General features: G+C 49.4%; 3 protein-coding genes across 3 annotated transcripts; 2 read left to right on the forward strand and 1 right to left on the reverse strand.

Annotated features, from left to right (window-relative positions):
* Nucleotides 1-238: 238 nt before the first annotated feature.
* Nucleotides 239-2,454, forward strand: LOC108892993 (uncharacterized). Its single transcript, XM_018690777.2, has 5 exons — nucleotides 239-340; nucleotides 753-852; nucleotides 1,189-1,338; nucleotides 1,484-1,678; nucleotides 1,771-2,454. Exons 2-5 carry the CDS (start codon nucleotides 769-771, stop codon nucleotides 2,059-2,061), a joined length of 720 nt encoding a protein of 239 aa, XP_018546293.1. The 5' UTR covers nucleotides 239-340; nucleotides 753-768; the 3' UTR covers nucleotides 2,062-2,454.
* A 324-nt stretch (nucleotides 2,455-2,778) lies between these two features.
* On the reverse strand, nucleotides 2,779-6,475 carry mepceb (methylphosphate capping enzyme b). The gene is given in 9 exon segments (XM_018690776.2): nucleotides 2,779-3,272; nucleotides 3,380-3,488; nucleotides 3,579-3,791; nucleotides 3,869-4,451; nucleotides 4,536-4,830; nucleotides 5,006-5,171; nucleotides 5,174-5,297; nucleotides 5,380-5,784; nucleotides 5,973-6,475. Coding segments are annotated over 8 exon segments (1,914 nt in total). The 5' UTR covers nucleotides 5,751-5,784; nucleotides 5,973-6,475; the 3' UTR covers nucleotides 2,779-3,219.
* Nucleotides 6,476-17,266: 10,791 nt separating this feature from the next.
* On the forward strand, nucleotides 17,267-20,953 carry dlg4b (discs, large homolog 4b (Drosophila); the record flags this gene model as incomplete). Its single annotated transcript, XM_051068186.1, is given in 2 exon segments — nucleotides 17,267-17,844; nucleotides 20,903-20,953. Coding segments are annotated over 2 exon segments (141 nt in total), but the record flags the coding sequence as incomplete, so codon positions are not given.
* Nucleotides 20,954-21,485: the final 532 nt, after the last annotated feature.

A 21,485-nucleotide genomic window follows, 5' to 3' on the forward strand; every position in this document is an offset into this window, starting at 1 on the left:
GTGGATCAGAGAGAGACCGATCAGAACCTGTAGGACCCCTGGACCTGGACTGACCTGGACCTGCACCATCAGGACTGACCTAGACTCATCTGGACTCAGCTGCATCTCTCAGTCTGGACCAGTTCTGTTGAGTATTTTCCAGGATGTGGATGCTTGTGCTGATCCTGGCTCTGCTGGACCAGAACCAGAACCAGGCTGCCTCCTGTAAGAGCCATGTCTATTGATCACCTGATCAGTCGATCAATCGAGGTGAGACTAATCAATAACTCTGTGTGTTCAGACAGGTGAACATGGCAGCGGCCTCCAGCTCCTCCTCCAACAACAGCTGAGCCAGACCACGGTGAGTCTTCATCCTCATCCTCATCACCTGTAACGTCACCCACTGATCATAACATCACCTGTACATCACTGTACACTGATCAATAACGTCACCTGTACCACTGATCAATAACATCACCTGTAACATCACCTGTACCACTGATCAATAACGTCACCTGTAACATCACCTGTACCACTGATCAATAACATCACCTATAACCACCGACATTAACTAACAGTATGCTAACATTAAAGCTAACAGCCTGATGCTAACATTAAGCTAACATTATGCTAACAGCCTGATGGCTAACATTAAGCTAACATTATGCTAACAGCCTGATGCTAACATTAAGCTAACATTATGCAACAGCCTGATGCTAACATTAAGCTAACAGCCTGATGCTAACATTGTGTCTCTGTGTTTGTATCTGCAGCCGACGGCCGTCCCTGATGCTCCTCCAACTCAGACATCCTCCTCCTCCCTCCTCCTCCTCGTCTTCATCATCGTCCTCTGAGTCGAGTCAGAGTTCAGAGGTCAGAGGTCAAACTGTTTACATCAGAGTGACTGAACACTGATTCTACTGCTGAGAGTTAAAACAGTCTGGTCCTGTGTCCACAAACCTACTACATTACCCATGAGCCTCAGCAGCTTCCTGACCAATCAGAGAGTTAGAACAGACTTTAACCCTCTGTCTGTTTTTAATGAATTTGACTTGTGTGACTAAGGAGAAGAAGCTCAGTGAAGCAGCTGAGAGCTGAACCTCAGGAGAATAAACTGACTGAGGATCAGTGCAGCAGCTTCAGCCCCTGGTGGACGTCAGAGGAACTGCAGCTGAACATGTCACTGATACTGAACTCTGGTCCTCACAGGGTCCTCAGCTGCTGAGAGAGCGACAGAACCTGAAGAACCAGGAGAACCAGGAGAACCTGGAGAACCTGGAGAACCTGGAGAACCTGGAGGACCTGGAGGACCTGGAGAACCTGGAGAACCAGGGGGACCTGGAGAACCAGGAGAACAGGGTAAGACAATTTCAGTTCAGGTTTGGTTGAAGCGTCAGAATGAACCCTGAAGCAGCTCTGTGACTGGTTTATACTGGTCACTTCCTGTGTGACGTCACTTCCTGTGTGTGATGTCACTTCCTGTGTATGATGTCACTCCCTGCAGGCAGTGGAGCAGACGGACTGGTCTCAGGAGGCGGGCTGTGGGTCAGACCTGTGTCAGAGTGAGGTCTGGTCTCCCGGTAACAGCTCCTCTGGTCTGGCACTCGGTGAACTGGTTCTGCTGGGAGAGAGAGCGGGCGAGCGAGACCAGGAGAGAGAGACCAGGGACGACAGCGTGGAGAGGGAGAGCCAGCGCAGGGTGACATCACTGTGACATCACCACATCCTTCAGGACTTCGTTTCCCATGGTGCTTTGGGCCTCAGTGCTGACACCTGTCTGTCCTCCCTCAGGCTCTGCTGCTGACCGTTAACCACCTCCTGACTCGACCTGGAGCCGCAGACGCCAGCCTGATGACATCAGTGGTGGGCGGGGCTACCACACCAGAGGGAGGGGCCGGTCAGGGAGAGGGGCGGGACCAGAGGAGCGGAGGTCAACGAGGCCAAGTTTTCTCGACTGTCAGACAGCCTGACCTTCGACGTGCCGGACCATGGCCAGAGCTACAGTTACCATGGAGACGAGGAGGGGCTAGAGCTGGGTCTGTAGCTGAGGCCACGCCCCTTCTACTGTCAATCAATTATTAATCAATCAATCAGTTATCTGATCTATAACCACTGAACTCATATTACATTATATCAAAGTTTATTATTGTTGTTGTTTTTGGACGAGGAGCGAGTTTCCATGGTAACAGGTTGACGACGACGTCAGGATGGAAACGTTAACGTGATGAAGGTTACGACCGAGCAGCCGAGGTTATTATTAACGTTAAACTCTTCACACTGTGACCTTTGACCTTTGAAATTCTGATCAGTTCATTTTTGAATCAAAGTTTGAGTCAAATCTGAGACGGTTGAAAACATGAGCTCTCATGTCACCACTGTTGACGACACGGAGAAAAATAAAAACTATATGATAATAATGATCTGTATGATTTATGTTTCATCTACGTCTTTATTGTAAATAAACTTTAAAATGAAGTTTTCAGTCTTTTTCTTTAACGAGCTGATGTTAACGAGCTGTTATTTAATAAAACAAACTGATCTTTATTTTTAACACGAGATGAATCAAAATAATTTAATTGGTTTGAATTTTAGCTGAAACATCCATGTGTGGGGATTTTAAAAAAGCTTTTATTATGAAAGACAGGAAGTAACTGACTTTAAGAATCAAGAGACTCCATTGTGTCTGTTCATGTTAAAACTTTTAAAACGTTTTAATTCAACATTTTATTAAGAGATTAAATGAGTCTGAAACTGTTCTGATGATTAATTATTGATAGTTATTAATTATTATTTCAGAGGTCGGAGCAGAAACAGTTTTTATTATTTCAGACTGAAACATGAAGAAAAGTTTCAGCTTTAAACAGAAACAGAAAAAATCTCTTTATTCTGACAAAACAAAACAAACTGAAACAATTACATTTTATTTTGAAAAGTCGGACGTGTCACTTCCTGTCAGTGTCCAATCATAGTCCAGGACCAAAGGTCAACCAATCACATCCTCAGAGACCCTGCTGTCCAATCACACTCCCCCTCTGTGCTGTGATGTCATCGCACAGGCTCGACTGTTCGGCCAATCAGCTGCGAGCTCCCAGCCAAAAATATGAGGTGTCGTCGTTGAGGCGCGACAGGTGAGTGTGTCTCACCTCCGCCACTTTAAGGTCGTTGCCATGGAGACGAGCAGGTGACCACCCTGTGTTATCCTCAGAGAAAGACGTGTCACATCCTGTGTCCCCGGTGACCTCACTTCCTCTGGGCGGGGCCTTTGTGGAACAGGTAGATCGGCCGCTGGTTACCTGTGAACACACAGATCTGAGCAGACGACTACAACTCCCATCATGCACAGCGCTCAGCGCTAACAAACGACAAACCTGTATGTACCTGAGTGTAGCAGAGTGTGTACCTGTGTGTTTGAGGAGTCTGTACGAGGCGAAGCCCACGCTGTCCGTCAGGTACGAGGTGAACTGCTCAGGTCTCAGCCTCACACTCCTGTAGTTATGGTATGTTGTCTCCTAGGCAACACGGACAGGTAAACCTCAGCAGGTGTCTACAGATGTGTCTACAGGTGTGAGTGTCTGCAGGTGAATCTACAGGTGTGTTACCGAGGCCCTCTTGCTGTGGCTGTAGCTGCTCCACGGCTGCGGCTCCAGGATGAATAATCCGCCCGGCGTCAGGCTCTGATAGGCTCGTCTGAACAGCCTGACCACGCCCCCGTCACCTGACTGCAGCTGCACCCACTTGGTCACGCTCATACACATGATGACATCATACTGACCTCGCCCAGGCCACGCCTCCCACTCTGACACGTAGTCACCCTGTGGGAGGAGTCACAGCTGTGATGTCAGCAGGTTAAGACTGGTCACCTGAGGAGGGGGAGAGGGGGGGCACTCACCTGGATGAAGGTGATGTTGTTGGGGAACCTGGAGGAGGAGGAGGGAGGGAGGAGGAGAGGAGGAGCAGAGAGAGGCCCCCGACTCACCCTGAGGGAGAGGGGGAGGGGGAGGAGGGACAGAGCCTGCTGGACCTCCTCCATCACCTCCTCCTCCCCCCTCCTCTCCTCCTCCCTCCCTCCTCCCTCCTTCCCTGTAGAGGGTGAGGAGGTCGTCGCTCCTCCCCTCCTCCTCCTCTCCTCCACCACCAGGTCATGTGACAGGAAGTGTCTAACGTTCTGCTTGGCGGCGTGGACCAATCGTGCGTCTAGCTCCACCCCCAGGACGTGGGCGGGGTCAAACCTGCGGGCGACGCTCAGCGCCATGTGACCGGCGCCGCAGCCCACATCCAGCACCGTCTTGTCTCTGAACCACTCAGCTTCCAGGAGGCGGACCCGCGGGTCCTCCTCTGACCCCACCCACCCCTCCCACCTGTCGCCGTAGAAACCGTGGTATCCATAGTAACGGCTGTGGTTGCCGTACTGGTAGCGGTGTTTGTCCTTCTTCTGTGGTGGCTGAGCGGCGCCGGGCTGAGGTCTTCCACACCTGCAGGGGGCAGCGCAGAGGTCACGTGACCGGGCCTTCCAATCAGATTACAGCACAGGAATCAACCTCAGGCACAACGCTCACCTGTCAGCTTTAGCCCCTCCCACCAGCGGCGTCTGGAATTTGGTTAGTTGTTGGGTGACAGTTACCGTGGCGACAGAGATGGCGTTCGCAGCAACGTCCGACGACCTCGTCGAGGTGGTGCGTCGCCGTCTCCGCTGGCAACCGTCGCCCTGGTTACCGTGGCCCGGCGGAGGGTGGGTGTGTCTCCTGGGGAGTATGGGGGGCGGAGCCACGTCATCTCGACAGGTGATGGCCGTGTTGAGTTCACAGGGAAGAGGAGACGGAGGAACGCTGCCCTCTGTGGCCGACAGAGGAACTGCAACCACAACACAACCTGTTATTAACTGCTATCAACTGTTATTAACTGTTATTGATTTGTATAAACAGTGATAAAGAAGCTCCAGGTTATTGATCAGTTAGAACAGATCAATAACTCAGATTTACTCCTGTCACTGTTCACACCTGTGATGTCAGGTGTGTTGTTGTCTCACCTGTGAGTCCAGCTGTGGAGGGAAACAGTCGAGCTGGTATCACCTCCCTCTCTCCATCACCTCCACCTCCTCCTCCTCCCCCTCCCCCTCCTCCTCCTCCTCCATGGTGTCTGTTCCTGTGTCTCCTCCTGGACTTCAGGGGGGACAGCAGGACTCCCCCTCCCCCCTCCCCACCCCCCCGCCTCCCTTCAGGTTCAGGGGGTCAGTGATGTCGCGGGGAACCAGGATCTCTACGGGGTCTCCGCCCCGCGACGGCAGGGGCGAGCACTTTGGTGTCTCCTGATTGGTCGCTCTGAGGAGGAGAGGGGAGGGGTTTACTGTCTCACCTGTGGTGCTTGGGCAGGAACCTTTACACACCTGTGTGACAGACTCACCTGTTCACCTCTTCGTCCAGCAGAGAGTTGAGGTTCAGCGGGTCGAAGATGTTCCCACCCAGCAGGAAGTGACTCGGCAGCACAGGCTCCGATTGGCTGTCGCTGTTGGCGCGGCGATGGCGCTTGGCCAGCCCCTTGAAGCCGACGCCCACGGAGTAACGCCTCTTCCCGAGTCGCTGAGCGGGGGGAGGGGGGCCGGCGAGCAGCGGGGGCTGGCTGTTGCCGGGCGGCTGGAGGCCATTTTTAGGACAGAGGGGGCGGGGCTTGGCCAGCATCGGCTGCTCTGATAGGGAGACGGAGGCGGGGAAGGCGGGGCTGACTCTGACGGGCGCCTGCTGAGGGAGGACGGGGTCTTTGTCCATCCTGAGCATCTTCTACCTGAGGACACGTCAGCCAATCAGAGAGCTACAGAGAGAGGGGGAGGGGTTAGTGACTGACAGGAGGCAGAGCCAATCAGATTCAGCACAGAGACACTGATCAGTTCTTACTGATCAATCATTAACCTGTCAATCGATCAGTAAAATGATCACAAGCTGTCAGAACAAACATTAATTATCTATCAGTTATTGATCAGTGTGATCGATCATACTCACCGTCCTCTGTCGTCCTCAGACCCCCTCCTCTCTGTTTCCACTCTCACTCTCAGTGTGTGTGACAGAAATAAACCTGTGTGTGTGTGTGTGTGTGTGTGTGTGGTGGCTAACTCCCCCTCCCCCCTGTAAAAAACCGTTCTAGCCCCGCCCCTGCCGCTCACTCCACAAATCCCGGACTGCTGTCATGAATAATTCAAACCAACCCTACGAGACAAACAGGTAAACAGTTAGCTTCACCAGCTAGCCACATCCGGCTAACATGCAGGAAGCAGCTAGCATAAAGCTAGCACACACACACTCACGCCCCCCTTAAGAAAAACAACTTCCAAAACACCCCCGAAAACCCGCTCCCCGCGCGAGAACAAGCCCCCGCCAATCTGTCCGTGCACGTGAGTGCGCGTGTCAGTGTGTGTGTGCGGGTTGATGAGTCATGACTTCAACTACTGCGGTAGACTTTAAACTGCGACTAGCTGCTAACTGTTAGCTCCTCGACCTAAGCTCAAGCTTTTATACGCCAGCTACGGAAACACGTGAGCGACCACAGACTCAGCCAATCGCGTGCCGAGATCAGGTTCCGCCTCTCCCGCGCTGCGGCCAATCAGACCCGAGCGGTCGTCTGATTGGTCGCAGGCCGGGGAGGCGGGAGAATGGGCCGAGCAGAGAGGTGTCCTGAGCGGCGCCTGACTGGAAACACGAGCACAGCGGAGAAATAAACCGTTTAACAGTAAAAACAACAGGAAATATTTAACAGCTGCGGTAATAAACATTCACACCGAGACTGTCTGACGAAGTCTTAACCCGAGAGGTTTGATTTTAGCCTGGTTTAGCTCCACATGGAGCGGGGACGCGCCCGACCGCCCCACTAGCTCAGAGACCTCTTTGCCCTAATTTGAGTTTTACAGGTAAAAACAGTCCTCCCTGTCTGCTGTCCACCCCACAACACACTCTAACAAACAACACACATAAGTTTATTAATGAGTAAACATCTGAGTTCAGAGTCCACCAGTACTTACAGACTAATTTAAAGTTTCAGAAAAAGTCAGCCTGACAGTCTAAATGAGGGAAAAACGCTTCATCAATAAACAAAACTCAGTGAGTTATTTGTATGTTAATTTAATGTGACATAAGCTCAAAGTTTGTGCTTCAAATTAACTCTTTACCTTGAATTATTGACCCAGTTTGCTGAGTGGTCATCATTTATTCAAACTAAACTTTATTTTTCATTAAATGTAAACAGCTGGAATCAGGCCCAGAGAGTTCAGAGTAAAGCTGAACTGTCCATTAGTTAAAAACCAGCGTTCGTGTCTGATATCCAGCCTGGAAACTGACAGAAATATCAAGAGTTAAAAACATAAAACTGAGTTTGGTCAGTTTGTTACAGCCACAGCACTTCCTGCTCCAGAAGGAGAAGAGGATCATGGGTAATAAACACTGCTGGGCCGTGATTCAGACATGTCTGACTCTGAAACACTTCCTGTTTTAATGGAGTCGTCACTGATCTTGGGTCTGTCTGACTGTGAGGGTTTGTTTGTTAAAGGAGCTATATGTGTGTTGTTGCTATCGCTACATGGCTAACATTAGCATTAGCAGCCGTTTACTGACCAGTCTGAGGAAACATGAGTGCAGCATCAAACTTCATTCATTTACTCACCAGGAGTCCAGAGGAGGAAAACAACACCAACATTAACTCTTGTTAATCTATTTATCACTTCTTTTCTAGCTGCTAACCAGCTAGCCTCGGACCACATTGCCACAGTGAGTCCCTGTAGCGTTCAGTTGGTCCTCAGTCCAACAGGACAGGATGAAGACGTCGCTCTGCTCAGAAGAAGCTAACGTCTAGCTGTTGATGCTAATGTTAGCTGGGTAGCGATAGCAAAGAGACAATGACCAGAGCAACAAACACATGATGTGAAAATGACACAGTTCATTTCCAGCTTGTTTTAAATCAGCTGTTAGAGAGTGAAGCTGTTTTCTAACGTAATCATTTCATCCTTTAACTATGAAGCCTGATCAAACACAGTCTCTGCAGCTCACAGCTCATGCTCAGTGGTGACATCAGCAGTGATGTCATCATACTCTTCTCCTCCTCCAACAGGTGGGGTCGTCTCCATGGAGACGGCTGGTTTGTTTCCTGTCTTCCTGCTGCAGCAGATGGACACCAGCAGGACGGAGCAGATGCAGTATGGACAGAAGACCACTAGATGGCAGAAGAGTCTGAGCACAGAGACAGAGGAGGCAGGAGGAGGAGGAGGAGGAGGAGGAGGAGAGGAAGGAGGAGGAGAGGAAGGAGGAGGAGGAGGAAGAGGAGGAGAAGGAGGAGATGGAGGAGGAGGAGGAGGAGGAGAAGGAGGAGGTGAAGGAGGAGATGAGAGAGAAGGATCTGCAGTAGAACCTGGTTCAGGTCTGTGGAGGATGATAAACTGAGCTCTTCAGTAAAGTGCTGAATGTTTTTACTGGTGATGCGTTTACTGTCACTCAGTTAAACCCTGTCACATCAGGGTGCTTTGTTCCCCGGGCTGCAGTAGAGACAGGGATCCAGGTGTGCTGATACCTGGTGGTGCAGAGGTGTAACTTCACCTCTCTGGAGGACGGAGCCGGAGCTGGGTCAGGAGGTGGAGCAGTACCTGTTAGATGGAGCTGGACTCCTGAACCAGACTCCTGCAGGAGCTGGACTCTCTCAGGAGAGAGGAGACTCACCACCTCCAGCTGAAGCTCAGAGTACCCGGGCCTGGACCCTCTGGGCTGAGTCCTGGGCTGAGTCCTGGGCTGAGTCCTGGGCTGAGTCCTGGGCTGAGTCCACACTGATGATGGGGAAACCTGGAGGGAGGAGACTGGGAGGAACCAGGTCTTCACCTGCCTCGAGTCTGATGTTAGCTTTGGTTGTGCAGCGCAGAGTGACATCACTTCCTGTCAGTTTTTATTTAATGTTTTCAGTTAGTTACCAGCACATGTCAGGTTTTAATGACATTTCTATTTAATTTCATGTTTCATTGTTTTTGTTCATTGATCAGAATCAGAGCTGTCAATCAAACTCAGACTGACAGGATCGTCCAATCACGAGCTCTGACCACTGGAGGGGGCGGGGCCTCAGTGGACGTGTCTGTTTAATCTGTGTGGTGGGATTAGGACTGCATTACCCAGCATGCCCCTGTGTGTTTGTAAAATCCCCAAAGAGGATTAATGTGGATCAGAGAGACGACGACATGCCGCTGAAGAGAGAAGGTGAGACGTCTTTATAAACATCACTTTCTGTGTGTGTTTCTTATTGTGGAAGTGTGTGTGTGCACAGTGAGTGTGTGTGTGTGTGTGTGTGTGTGTGTGTCCACTCTTTATCTCGTCCTTCAGCCTCCTCTTCCTCTTTGGTTCAGGTCATTTCCTCCTTCACTGTCAGATGTTTCTTAAACGTTTCCTCTGAGTCGTCACCTCTGACCTCTGACCTCTGACCTCTGTTATAACTGCTGCTGTGGTTCTGATGGAGCCACTGGTTTTACCTCAGTGTTGAGGGTTTGTCAGGCTGCGTCATGTGACCTGGTCTCTACTGATTACTGAGTAATATTCACAGCTGTAACTGAAACTGATCAGAACCGATCAGTGATCGATCACAAACAGAAACCAGTTCTTCAGTAGAAATATTTTCTCTCTGAAAACTCAGTGAGAACATGAACCTGGTCCTGAAGGACGTTCTCTCATCAGACACGTAAAGGTGTTAAAGACCAGAACCTCTAAAGAACCTCTAAAGACCCACTGACCTCTCAGACCACCAGAACCTCTAAAGAGAGACTGCAGACCATCTGAACCACTAAAACCACTAAAACCTCCAGGACTCCCAGAACCTCCTGAAGGACCTCTAGATCTTCATCATCACTAAAACCTCAGAAATCATATGTAGAACCTCTTCAGTGAAAACTTCACAACAACCTGTAGAACCTTTGTCTAAAACTACAGGAGGAACGTTCTTAATGACCATTAGAACCTCCCGAAGAACCAGAACCTTCTTCAGATTCTGTGAACGTTCTGACGTGTTGAATCAAACCGACCGAGCTGATCAGCGAGTCTGGATCCTGGTTCGTCTCTTTCAGATGTGAACACAGCTTCATGACTTTAACTCAAACAGTGACGTGTGATTCTGTGATTCTGAGTCAACAGAAGTTAAAACTGAAAAACGTCTGAGACCAAAGTCTGAGTTTGTTTCTTTGTGTCGAACAGAAATAAAAACAGATGTTTCTCCACTGCTTCTATTTTCATTCAAACCTAATCCGTAAATAAACAATGACGACTGACCCTGAACGTCACACCGACCCTGCAGAGACTCACAGAGTGAAACAACTTCCTCCATGAGTTAGCATGTTAGCAGCTAGCTAACTTCTTTGTTGGTTCACTGTGTTATAGTAGAGTCCAGTAGAGTCCAGTAAAGCCCGTGTGGTTCCTCTCCTCAGATACGGAGCGTGCTCTGCAGGTGATGGAGGCCTGTCAGGCCGGAGCTGCTGAGGGGGTCAAAGGTCGCGCAGAGAAACTGCTCAACATCTTCCAGAGCGACTTGTTCCAGGCTCTGCTAGGTAACACACTGTTAACACATCACACACACACACGTCACACACACACACACACACACGTTACACACACACATTACACACACATCACACACATTACACACACACTGTTCATATGTTACACACACATGTTTTACTGCTGTATGTGCTGAGGAACATATGAACCTCTGTTTGTTTTCCTCACTGCTGTTGCCATGACAACAGACATCACCTTACTGACATAGAGGTTATGTGACACGCTAACATCATGTTAGCTAACAGGCTAATGGTAGCTAATGTTAGCTCACAGGCTAATGGTAGCTAATGTTAGCTTACAGGCTAATTGTAGCTAATGTTAGCTCACAGGCTAATGGTAGCTAATGTTAGCTTACAGGCTAATGGTACCTAATGTTAGCTTACAGCTCACCTGGCTTCAGGTGTCCAGGTAGTTTCAGTTTGGGGTCAGAAGAAGAAGATGGAGCTGGGAGCTGTGATGTCACTGTCGAACAGTAATAGATTACTCTGTCGGAGCTCTGATCTCAGGTTATTAAGACCAGATGAACATCACAGTGACATCACAGTGACATCACAGAAACACCAGGTCAGTGATTGGAAGAGGGATTAGTCCTGTTATCAGGAGACGCTGTGCTCTGATTGGTCGACCTCAGCAGGGTCACAGGTCAAAGGTGAGACGAGCTGCGTCACGTTAAACACGATGATTCAACACAAACGATAAACCCACTGACTCTGGGACGAGGGAACAGGAAGTGCTAACATGCTAACATGCTAACTTACTTCCTGGTTCTGTGTGTTTGAACAGGTTTTCAAAGATGGCCGACGACCACAGAAACAGATCTGAGGTCATTCACCTGCTGGTGTAAATTCACCTCAGGTGTCAGTTATTGATCAGTGGTAATCAATAACACAGCATCAGGTCTGATCAGCTCCTCTGTAATCTGCAGCTGTAACTAGTAACTGAAATAAAGTAACTTGTAACTGTAGCTGAGGAATAAATGTGGTGCTGAGAACTGTACTTAGTTACTTTCTACAACTGGAGGAGGAGCGATGTGATTGGTCGACAGAGAGGATGACATCACATACACACACCTGTAACCCAGACAACAAAGTAACCTGTGTGTGTGTGTGTGTGTGTGTGTGTGTGTGTGTGTGTGTGTGTGCAGACATCCAGGAGTTCTACGAGCTGACGGTGTGTGAGAACCAGACGACGACGAGCCGGCCGCACACACCTGGACAGGTAACACACACACTCACACACACTCACACACACACACACACACACACACTCTCTCTCTCTCTAATCCACATGGCAACACCCATCACTGTTACCTAGCAACAGCTGCAGCAGCATTACCGGGGCAACAGCTGCATAACACCATGGCAACAGGAGCCCAACCCCCACCTCCTCCTCCTCTTCCTCCTCCTCCTCCTCCTCCTCTCTCTCTCTCTCTCTCTCTCTCTCTCTCTCTCTCTCTTTGTCATCAACCAGCGAGTGACTCAAGGAGGTGTACCCCCCCCCCCCCCTTCCAAAAAAAAACACCAGTCCTCTTCTTCTTCATCTGTCTCGCTCGCCCCTCTCTCTCTCTCTCTCTCTCTCGCTCGGTGCTGACAGACGGAGGGATAGAAGAGGCGAGAGAGCGGGCGAGCGAGGGAGGATAGATAGATAGACGAACGAGGAGAGAGAGAGAGAGAGAGAGGGGGGAGGGCGACAAAGAGAGAGAGAGAGAGAGAAATCGAGCATGAGTGTGTGAGAGTGTGTGGAAATGTGTGTGTGTGAGTGTGTGTGAGTGTGTGTGTGTGTGTGTGTGTGTGGATATGGACTGCCTCTGCATTGTCACCACCAAGGTAAGAGCAGACCGCCCGCATGCAGCCGCCAACACACACACACATGGTTTATGAGGACGCACATGTGTGTCCTCGTAATGTCAGTGCACATGCCCGTGTCCTCACAAACCATCAAAGCCAGTGTTTTCATGTGTGTGTGTGTGTTTGCTGCTTCCGTCATGTTTTCATTCACTACCCCGTCTCTCTCTCTTCACGTGTGTGTGTGTGTGTGTGGTTAGCATGCTCACGTTAGCGTGTAGCTCAGGCTAGCTCCTCCAGCTTGTTGCTAGCTGTTAGCAGTTAGCCAGCAGGATGTTGAGTTCAGCACATGTGGAAACAACGTGTCACATGTCAGAAGGAACATGGGGCTTTCACACACGTCACATGACACAGGAAGTGGAAACGTCACTTTTTTAGCTCAAATCTGAACCAAATAATCAATAATCAATAATCGGTGTGGATTACAGTCAAAGTGCAATAGGTCACATATTGTTCTGGTAAAATGCACTGTCACTCTGAACTGTGGAGTCCACTGTTGTCCTGCCAGGGAGTTAGCTTCTTTTATCTTTAAAGTACAAACTGCGTTCACGTTAATTCTAAATATTTACGTGTTTATTCTCACGTACAATGTGTGTCCTCATAAACCACCTGAGTCTGTGTTTGATATTCAAAATTCATCTCAGCACTTGTCGAAACAGCATTGCTCGTGCTAGCTGCTCATGCTAGCTGCTCTTGTTTTTGTTTGTTAAAGTCAAATGACGTTAACTAGTGAGTCATGTCGGAGAGGAAATCGTGACAATTAATTCAACTCTGACAATGAAAAATTTGTGAAGTTCAGACTGATAATGTTTTACAATGTTAGCAGTGTGAACATTGTGAATTAAACTCTGCGCTCAGATCATTTAGGGATGTTAGCATGTTAGCCTGTAGTTTTTGGCTGAACTACAACAGCGAGGTTGTTCCTACAAACACACCTGTCCCTGACTGTGATGGAGTTTCCTCATTGGTTGTTGTTCTCTTGATGAAAAGGTGCGACCAGTTTCTGTTCCATTCAGGGGACTTCACAGACAGATGCTAACTTAGCTTCTCTGTCATTAGCTTCACTGAGCTACTTCCTGTAGGAAACGACTAGGTGGAGCTTTTCCTCCACAGACAGAAAAACTGTTTTATTAAAATCCTGTAAATGTGAGAAACCAGCTGGCAACGAACCTCATGCTAACGACGCCATGACATCAGGAATATGCTAATTAGCATGTTGTGTAATGTAGCGACTTTTCAAGTGAATTTCAGCTACTTTCCATTGACAGTAGTTGTTTACAGACATGGTCCGGACTGTGGGAGGTTTGACCACAGACGCTCCAAAGTCCCAGAGGATATTAGTTTATCTTTTGTTCACCAATTATTGTTTCACCAGAAACATCACAATATATCACTACTACAGTGTTACTGTGTGGTACTTTTACTTCAGTAAAGTATCTGATTACTTCTTCCACCTCTGAAAGTCACACAGTAACACAGACACACTGATGGAGGCAGTGGTATTCCAGCAGCTCCTGGTTAAATCCCTGTACACCAAGTATCATGAAAATCCTTTCACTAACAAACCCCCTGGCAGTTGTTTTCCTGACAGACATGATAACTTCTCATCCTGGTCCGATGGTTCTGGTTCTGGTTCTGTTGAGTGTTTCTTCTGTTTTTATCTCAGTCTCTCTCTGTGGTTTATTATTCATCTACAGTATCTGTCTATTTTACACACTCAGAGAGAGATGGATGTGTTGGATCAGAAATAGCTTTGTCTATCTTTAGCTACATCAGTGCTGCTAATGGACACACACACACACACACTCACACACACACACACACACACACACACACACACACACACTCTGAGGTCTTGTTGTGTGTTCAGACTCCTCTCAGTCCTCATTGGACCTCAGTCAGTTTGAAAGGATGAAAAGACTCCGGTCCAGAAACCAGAACCAGTCCAGACCAGATGTCTGTCTGTGGTGGACTGGGTTTAGGATTTAGACCTGACTGGTTTAAACATGTTCCTGGTTTTGTTGGACTTTGAGATTCTGGTTGAAGCTGGACACACTGTAAAGATAAACATCATCATCAGTACCAGACTCCACTGACAAAAACAGGGATTTTACTGGGAGCTGTTGTAGAAACCACTGCCTCCATCTGTTAGTGTGTGTTATTGTTTGTTTTTGTTGTGTTGTTTAGTTCTGGTTGGTCTGATGTTTCCTGGTGTAAACAGAGACAGAGGAGGAGGTGTAGTTATTAACAAAATGTCCTGACGTCTGTTCACAGCTGCAGGAAATTTACTGTCTTTAAATATAAATACTGAGTTATATTTAATGTGTGTGTGTGTGTGTGTGTGTGTGTGTGCGGCCACATGTCAGTCAGTCATGCGTGTAAACACAGACTGTAATTATCATCCAGGCAGATTTCCAACAACACGTCAACACACTTTACTCTGCTGAACGTCACAGACACAGAGCAGCTTCACCTCAGGCTGCAGCCGGGGTCAGAGGTCAGAGGTCAGTGTGTGACTGTCCTGACTGACACCTGACTGTGTGTGTGTGTGGAGTCAGGTGACCAGCAGGTGAGACAGGTCAGAGGTGGTGACCTGAGGTCAGAGGTCATCTCTCTCTCTCTCCCTCTTGTTCTTTATGAATTGAGGCTGGCTCCTCCTCCTCTGTCCGGTGATGTCAGTTGCCAGGCAACCGAGGCTCTCAGGGCCTTCCTGTTACTATGGCAACCACATCACCACCTCTGCCATCCTCTTTCTCTCTGTCTCTCCTTTTCCTGTCTCTCTCTTTCTGATTTTCCTTCCTTCCCTCTCTCCACCCCTCACTACATCACTCCTTCATCCCTCACTCCTTCACTCCTTCATCCCTCACTCCTTCACTCCCTCACTCCCTCACTCCTTCACTCCTTCATCCTTCACTCCTTCATCCCTCACTACATCACTCCTTCATCCCTCACTCCTTCCCTCCTTCATCCCTCACTCCTTCACTCCCTCACTCCCTCACTCCTTCATCCCTCACTCCCTCACTCCTTCATCCTTCACTCCTTCACTCCCTCACTCCTTCATCCCTCACTCCCTCACTCCTTCATCCTTCACTCCTTCACTCCCTCACTCCTTCACTCCTTCATCCCTCACTCCTTCACTCCCTCGCTCCCTCACTCCTTCATCCCTCACTCCTTCACTCCTTCATCCCTCACTCCTTCACTCCCTCACTCCCTCACGCCTTCATCCCTCACTCCTTCACTCTCACTGGTCTGGAGGAGGTTTGGAATAGAAATGAGGCTTTGGGTCACCTTGATGTGTGTGTGTGTGTGTGTGTGTGTGTGTGTGTGTGTGTGAGATGATGTCACAGATCAATAACCAATCAGATCAGTTGAAGTTTACCTGACTTGGACAGTGTGGCTCTCTCCTCATTAACATATGTAATGAGCAGCTGATGAGGTCATCAGATTAATTAAAGATCAATAATATAAGATGATGACAATGGCTCCTGGAGAGGTCCTTGAGGAGGGCCTGGAGCTTCCTGGGGCCTTCCGGTGCTTGACACTAACTACCACAGCAATGAGCAGGTCCTGGAGGAGATCCTGGAAGTCCTGGAGGTCCTGGCAATCACTGACATGAGGCGTCCAGGTGTCTGAATACCTGGACTGTTTTTGAAAGATACTGTCCAGTGCTAACAGCTGATGCTAACAGCTAATGCTAACAGCTAATGCTAACAGCTGATGCTAATGGCTGATGCTAACAGCTAATGCTAACGGCGTCTGTGTGTCTCTGCAGAAGTATCGTTACCAGGACGATGAGACTCCGCCTGTCGACCCCAGCCCCGGTCACATGACCCACGGACGCAGCACCGAGCTGAGCCACGCCCACCTGGACGGATACACACACCCCGCCGCACTGACCGTACGTACACACACACACTCACAGAGTGAGGTCATCACTGTGAGACCTGCACTTCCCAGAATTAATCTGTGAGTCTGTGAAAGTGATGACAGTCTGTTCATGAGAAAGTTCATGTGGTCCTTGAACAGGTTTGCAGAGGCATTGAGGAGGTTCCAGGGTCCTTGGTTTTAAGGTTTGAAAGCCCTGTGAGGTGATCCTGTGGGTCCTTGGGGGTTTTGAGTCCTTGATGAGGTTCTAACGGTCCTGGAGGACGCTGTAGAGGTCCTTGAGGAGGTTTGACTTTTCTATGAGGATTTAATGGTCCTCGAGGGTCTGTAAGGGTCCAGGAGTTTAAGGAGGTCTGGAGGTGTTTGTGGGGGTTCTGGGTCCTTGAAGGACTCCCAGGCTGGAGCTCGTCACTGACTGTTGACAGACAGGTGATGAAACACCTGAACGGTCACATGACTGAGTGTGAGTCAGTTTGTGTGTGTGTCCAGCAGAGGGAGCTGTTCACTGAGCAGGTTCACACACTGAGCCAGAGCCTGGAGAGGACTGGACCTGGAGAGACTGCAGGGGTCCTGCAGGGGAGTCTGAGGTCCTGGAGGAGGACTCTGAGGTCCTGGAGGAGGACTGAAGGGTCTGATCTCTGAGAAGGTCCTGGAAGGTCTGGAGACACATGAAGGAGTCTCAGGATTCTGTGACGTCACTAACGGTCAGACTGAACAGGTCTGACGTCAGATGATGATTTGGGGGGGTCAGACCCACAGCTGTTAATTAACACACACACACACACACACACACTGCCCACTGTGATGCATCTCACTCTCTCTTTTTTTTTTTGCTCGGCCGTCACCATGGCAACGACGAGAAATCTAGGGAGGGGGAGCACAGAAATGGGAGGGGGGTGAGGAGCTGTTACCATGGCAACAACATTAGCCGGAGAGAGAGTGTGTGTGTGTGTGCTCTGTCAGAATTCTATTACTCTCTCTCTCTCTCTCTCTCTCTCTCTGCCAGCGGCCAAGTGACATCACAGAGGGGAGGGGATTCCTTCAGAGAGCGCGAGGGAGAGGTGGAGAGACACCGAGAGAGAGAGAGAGAGAGAGAGAGAGAGAGAGAGAGAGAGAGAGAGAGAGAGGGTGATGTGCAGTGGGGCGTTCGGAGGGTCGAGCAAAGAGAGAGAGCGCGCGCGGAGGAGGAAGGAGGGATGACAGAGTGATACACAGCCTCTCTCTCTCTCTCTCTTCATTCAGAGGACTCTCGTCGTCTTTCCTCCCCCTCTCCGGGTGACCGGGGGGATGACAGGGTGATGTCCGGGGCTGTCAGTCATGTCGGCGGCTCTGCGCTCCCCGTCCTAACGGGCTGAACCCGGTTCCCGCTGAGAGCACGAGCTCTCCGCCGCGCGCGCCCTCTCCTCCTCCTCCTCCTGTGCTCGCTCGTTAATTATTCAGACTCGGTGTTTATGTAACGGCCGAGCTCGCGGACGGACGGAGGAGTGATGTTTGTGTCGGTGTGGTACGCCAAGAAGATGGGAAGAAGATTCATCAACAACGTGAGGAGGGCGAAGAGGCACCGGCAGAGGATGATGGTAGGAACCGAGGGTCCGGCCCGGTACCGGTCCTCACACCGGGGCCTCATTAGACTGTGATTGGCTCTGCGGGGGAGGGGGGGAGGGGGAGGGGGCTTCAGCTGGACCAATCATGTTGTGAGAAGGTGAAAGGTTCAGAGTCCCCCCCCACCCGTGTTAGTCCTGGGGGTGGGGGGGTGGGGGTCTCCGATTGTTTCCAGGAGATCCAGGGAAAAACACCTGCGAGCACCTGAGATGGTTAGCTTAGCATCATTAGCATCGTTCTACCACATGGACTGAAGCAAAGATGTTCAATGTTTCCTCTGGATAAACTGTTCTCTGACTGTTTCTCTGACTGTTCTCTGTTCTCTGACTGTTCCTCTGACTGTTCTCTGTTCCTCTGACTGTTCTCTGGCTGTTCCTCTGACTGTTCTCTGTTCCTCTGACTGTTCTCAGACTGTTCTCTGCTGTTCCTCTGACTGTTCTCCTGTTCCTCTGACTGTTCTCTGTTCCTCTGACTGTTCTCAGACTGTTCTCTGACTGTTCCTCTGACTGTTCTCTGTTCCTCTGACTGTTCTCTGACTGTTCCTCTTCCTGTTCTCAGACTGTTCCTCAGGCGCCACCTTCAGGTCAAAGTGTTAATATGAGCAGATGCATCAGTTGTAGTTGCACACTGTCTTCAGTGCTAATTAGCTAATGTTAGCGCGCTAACATGCTAGATGGAGATGATGAACGCAGCAAGCGTTACACCTGCTGAACATTAGCATGTTAGCATTGACAATGTTAGCATGCTGATGTTAGCATTCAGCTAAAAGTACTGATATGACACTGATCCCAGCAACTGTTTTTATTCCTGAGTAGTAATCTGCTAAACTGTGCGACATTAGACTTTTATTATTCAGTAACCTGCTAGCTTTGCCTCGTTAGCTTAGACATCTGATTCTAATTTTTGTCTTCAGTAACGTCGCAGACGGACGTAGTTGTTCCTGTTAGCATCACGCTGAGTTGTGTTGTTTGAACGTGGAGTAGTGAATGTGTTCAGCTGATCACTGATGCTAACAGCTAACACTGACTGATTAACTGATTTCTTCAGTGCTGGTTGATGAAACCAGGCTCTGAGGAGGAGGGTTGTGGTCTGGTTCGGACTCGGTCCAGGTGGTTCCTCTGCAGCTTCACAGCTCTGTGATGAACGTGGAGAGGTTTAATGTTTCTGACCTTTTCTCAACAACACTCATTTCACTGTGTGTGGTCGAGAGACATCCACTCAGAGTGGCAGAGGTACAGGGAGAGAGAGGCAGAGCTGTCATGGGAAATGAGGAAGAGGTTTAATTAATTCAGTGTGAACTGTAACACTCTCTCTGTCAGTCTCCCCCCCCCGTTATATAACTCTCTCTCCTCCAGAGACAAACAGAATGAAGTGAACTGTTGTAGTGATGACAGCTGCTGAGACCAGAGACAGAGTTCACTGTTAGAGACAGACAAACAGAGACAGAGAGAGACAGAGAGACAGAGTTCAATGTTAGAAGAGACAGACCAGAGAGACAGACAGAGAGAGAGACAGACAGTCAGACAGTCAGACAGACAGGTTTGGCTTCCTGGTCCTCAGTGGTTGTGTTGCTAACATCAGCAGACGTCTTCAGTTAATCTGGTGAATAAACATGAAGCTTCTGAGGTTTAGAGAAATAACTGAACCAACATGGCCGCACACAAGAACTGAGATACAAGACACATTACAGTTCAACCAGACAACTGTGGTGTCAGGAGAGGAGCCAGGTGAGGCTGAACACCTGCTGCCTCACTGCTGTATGACTGACTGACTGACTGACTGACTGACTGACTGATGACTGACTGACTGACTGACTGATGACTGACTGACTGACTGACTGACTGACTGACTGACTGACTGACTGACTGATGACTGACTGACTGACTGACTGATGACTGACTGACTGACTGACTGACTGACTGACTGACTGACTGACTGACTGATGACTGACTGACTGACTGACTGACTGATGACTGACTGACTGACTGACTGACTGACTGACTGACTGATGACTGACTGACTGACTGACTGATGACTGACTGATGACTGACTGACTGACTGACTGACTGACTGATGACTGATGACTGACTGACTGACTGACTGACTGACTGACTGACTGACTGACTGACTGACTGACTGACTGACTGACTGACTGACTGACTGACTGACTGACTGACTGACTGACTGACTGACTGACTGATGACTGACTGACTGATGACTGATGACTGATGACTGACTGACTGACTGATGACTGACTGACTGACTGACTGACTGACTGACTGACTGACTGACTGACTGACTGATGACTGATGACTGACTGACTGACTGACTGACTGACTGACTGACTGACTGACTGACTGACTGACTGACTGACTGACTGACTGACTGACTGACTGACTGACTGATGACTGACTGACTGACTGACTGACTGACTGACTGACTGACTGACTGACTGACTGACTGACTGATGACTGACTGACTGACTGACTGACTGGCTGCTGCTGATGCAGTGTGTCCTGTGTAGTTTGGACTTCAGTCGACCTTTGCCTCTGAAATGAGGAGCCTGGAGTCTGAGGCGGAGCTGAGGGTCTTTGGTTCAGGGACTCGTCAGCAGGTGAACCCGTCTGTGTTTAAACAGCTCTGAACGTCTTTAACGTCGTCTCTGTCTCGACGTCTTTGCTCATCGTCGCCGCAGGAAGTGATGTAATAACCATGTCTCTGAGCTCAGTGACCGTGTGGATGAGATGATGCCAGAGAGAGGTGGTCGCTATAGCTACAGTTACAGTTGCCAAGGTAACCGGCCCCCTGAGGGCTCGACAGCTGTTACCATGGAGTTGCCGTGGCGACGAGCAGTCAGCAGAGAGAGAGAGAGAGAGAGACAGAGAGAGAGAGAGAAAGAGACAGAGAGAGAGAGAGAGACAGAGAGAGAGAGAGAAAGAGACAGAGAGAGACAGAGAGACAGAGAGACAGAGACAGAGAGAGAGAGAGAGAAGCTGGATGTGTTTAACTCTTCATGTTTCTCTGTTTTTACAGATGAATGGATCAGAAGGAGAACTGGAGTATGAAGAGATCACACTGGAGAGGGTGAGGACACACACACACAATGTAACACACTGTAACACACACTGTAACGTTTTTCTGATTCTGATTTCTGTCCATCCGTCGGCCATCTTGGTTTTGAGTAATTTGTGTTTGTGTTGCCTTACATGGACTGGCCAGTGGGTGGCAGTGTGTGGAACAACACTGTAGAGTCTGTAGGTGGCTGATGTTCAACAGTTTGTACCAGCTGAGCAGCAAACAGCTAACACGTATCTTTAAACCATGAAGGACTGATCCAGGTCTCAGACTGGACTCTGCAGACCAACATGTCCACAGATAAACCTGAACAGTTCTCTGTGTCTGACTGACTTCATGTAAACTAATGAGACTGAGCTGCTATAAACAGGAACATTAGCAGAGAGTTCACTGCTGCTGAGGAGGAGCAGCCATCTTGGATTCTGATGTCGGGGTCATTCTGACTTCAGGAGGCGTTCAGGTTCAAACCTCTGAAAGATTCAACTTGAACGCACCATTATACCTACACACAGTAACACACAGTAACACACAGTAACACACA

Source organism: Lates calcarifer, unplaced genomic scaffold (genome assembly GCF_001640805.2).
Source record: "Lates calcarifer isolate ASB-BC8 unplaced genomic scaffold, TLL_Latcal_v3 _unitig_2650_quiver_1408, whole genome shotgun sequence".
Lineage (NCBI taxonomy): Eukaryota > Metazoa > Chordata > Actinopteri > Centropomidae > Lates > Lates calcarifer.

Excerpts from the sequence above, each read along its gene's own strand:
- LOC108892993 (XM_018690777.2), top strand. The coding sequence starts at position 769 with ATGCTCCTCCAACTCAGACATCCTCCTCCTCCCTCCTCCTCCTCGTCT. Across the intron at positions 853-1,188 it reads AGTCGAGTCAGAGTTCAGAG|GGTCCTCAGCTGCTGAGAGA; the intron begins GTCAGAGGTCAA and ends TGGTCCTCACAG. Across the intron at positions 1,339-1,483 it reads TGGAGAACCAGGAGAACAGG|GCAGTGGAGCAGACGGACTG; the intron begins GTAAGACAATTT and ends CACTCCCTGCAG.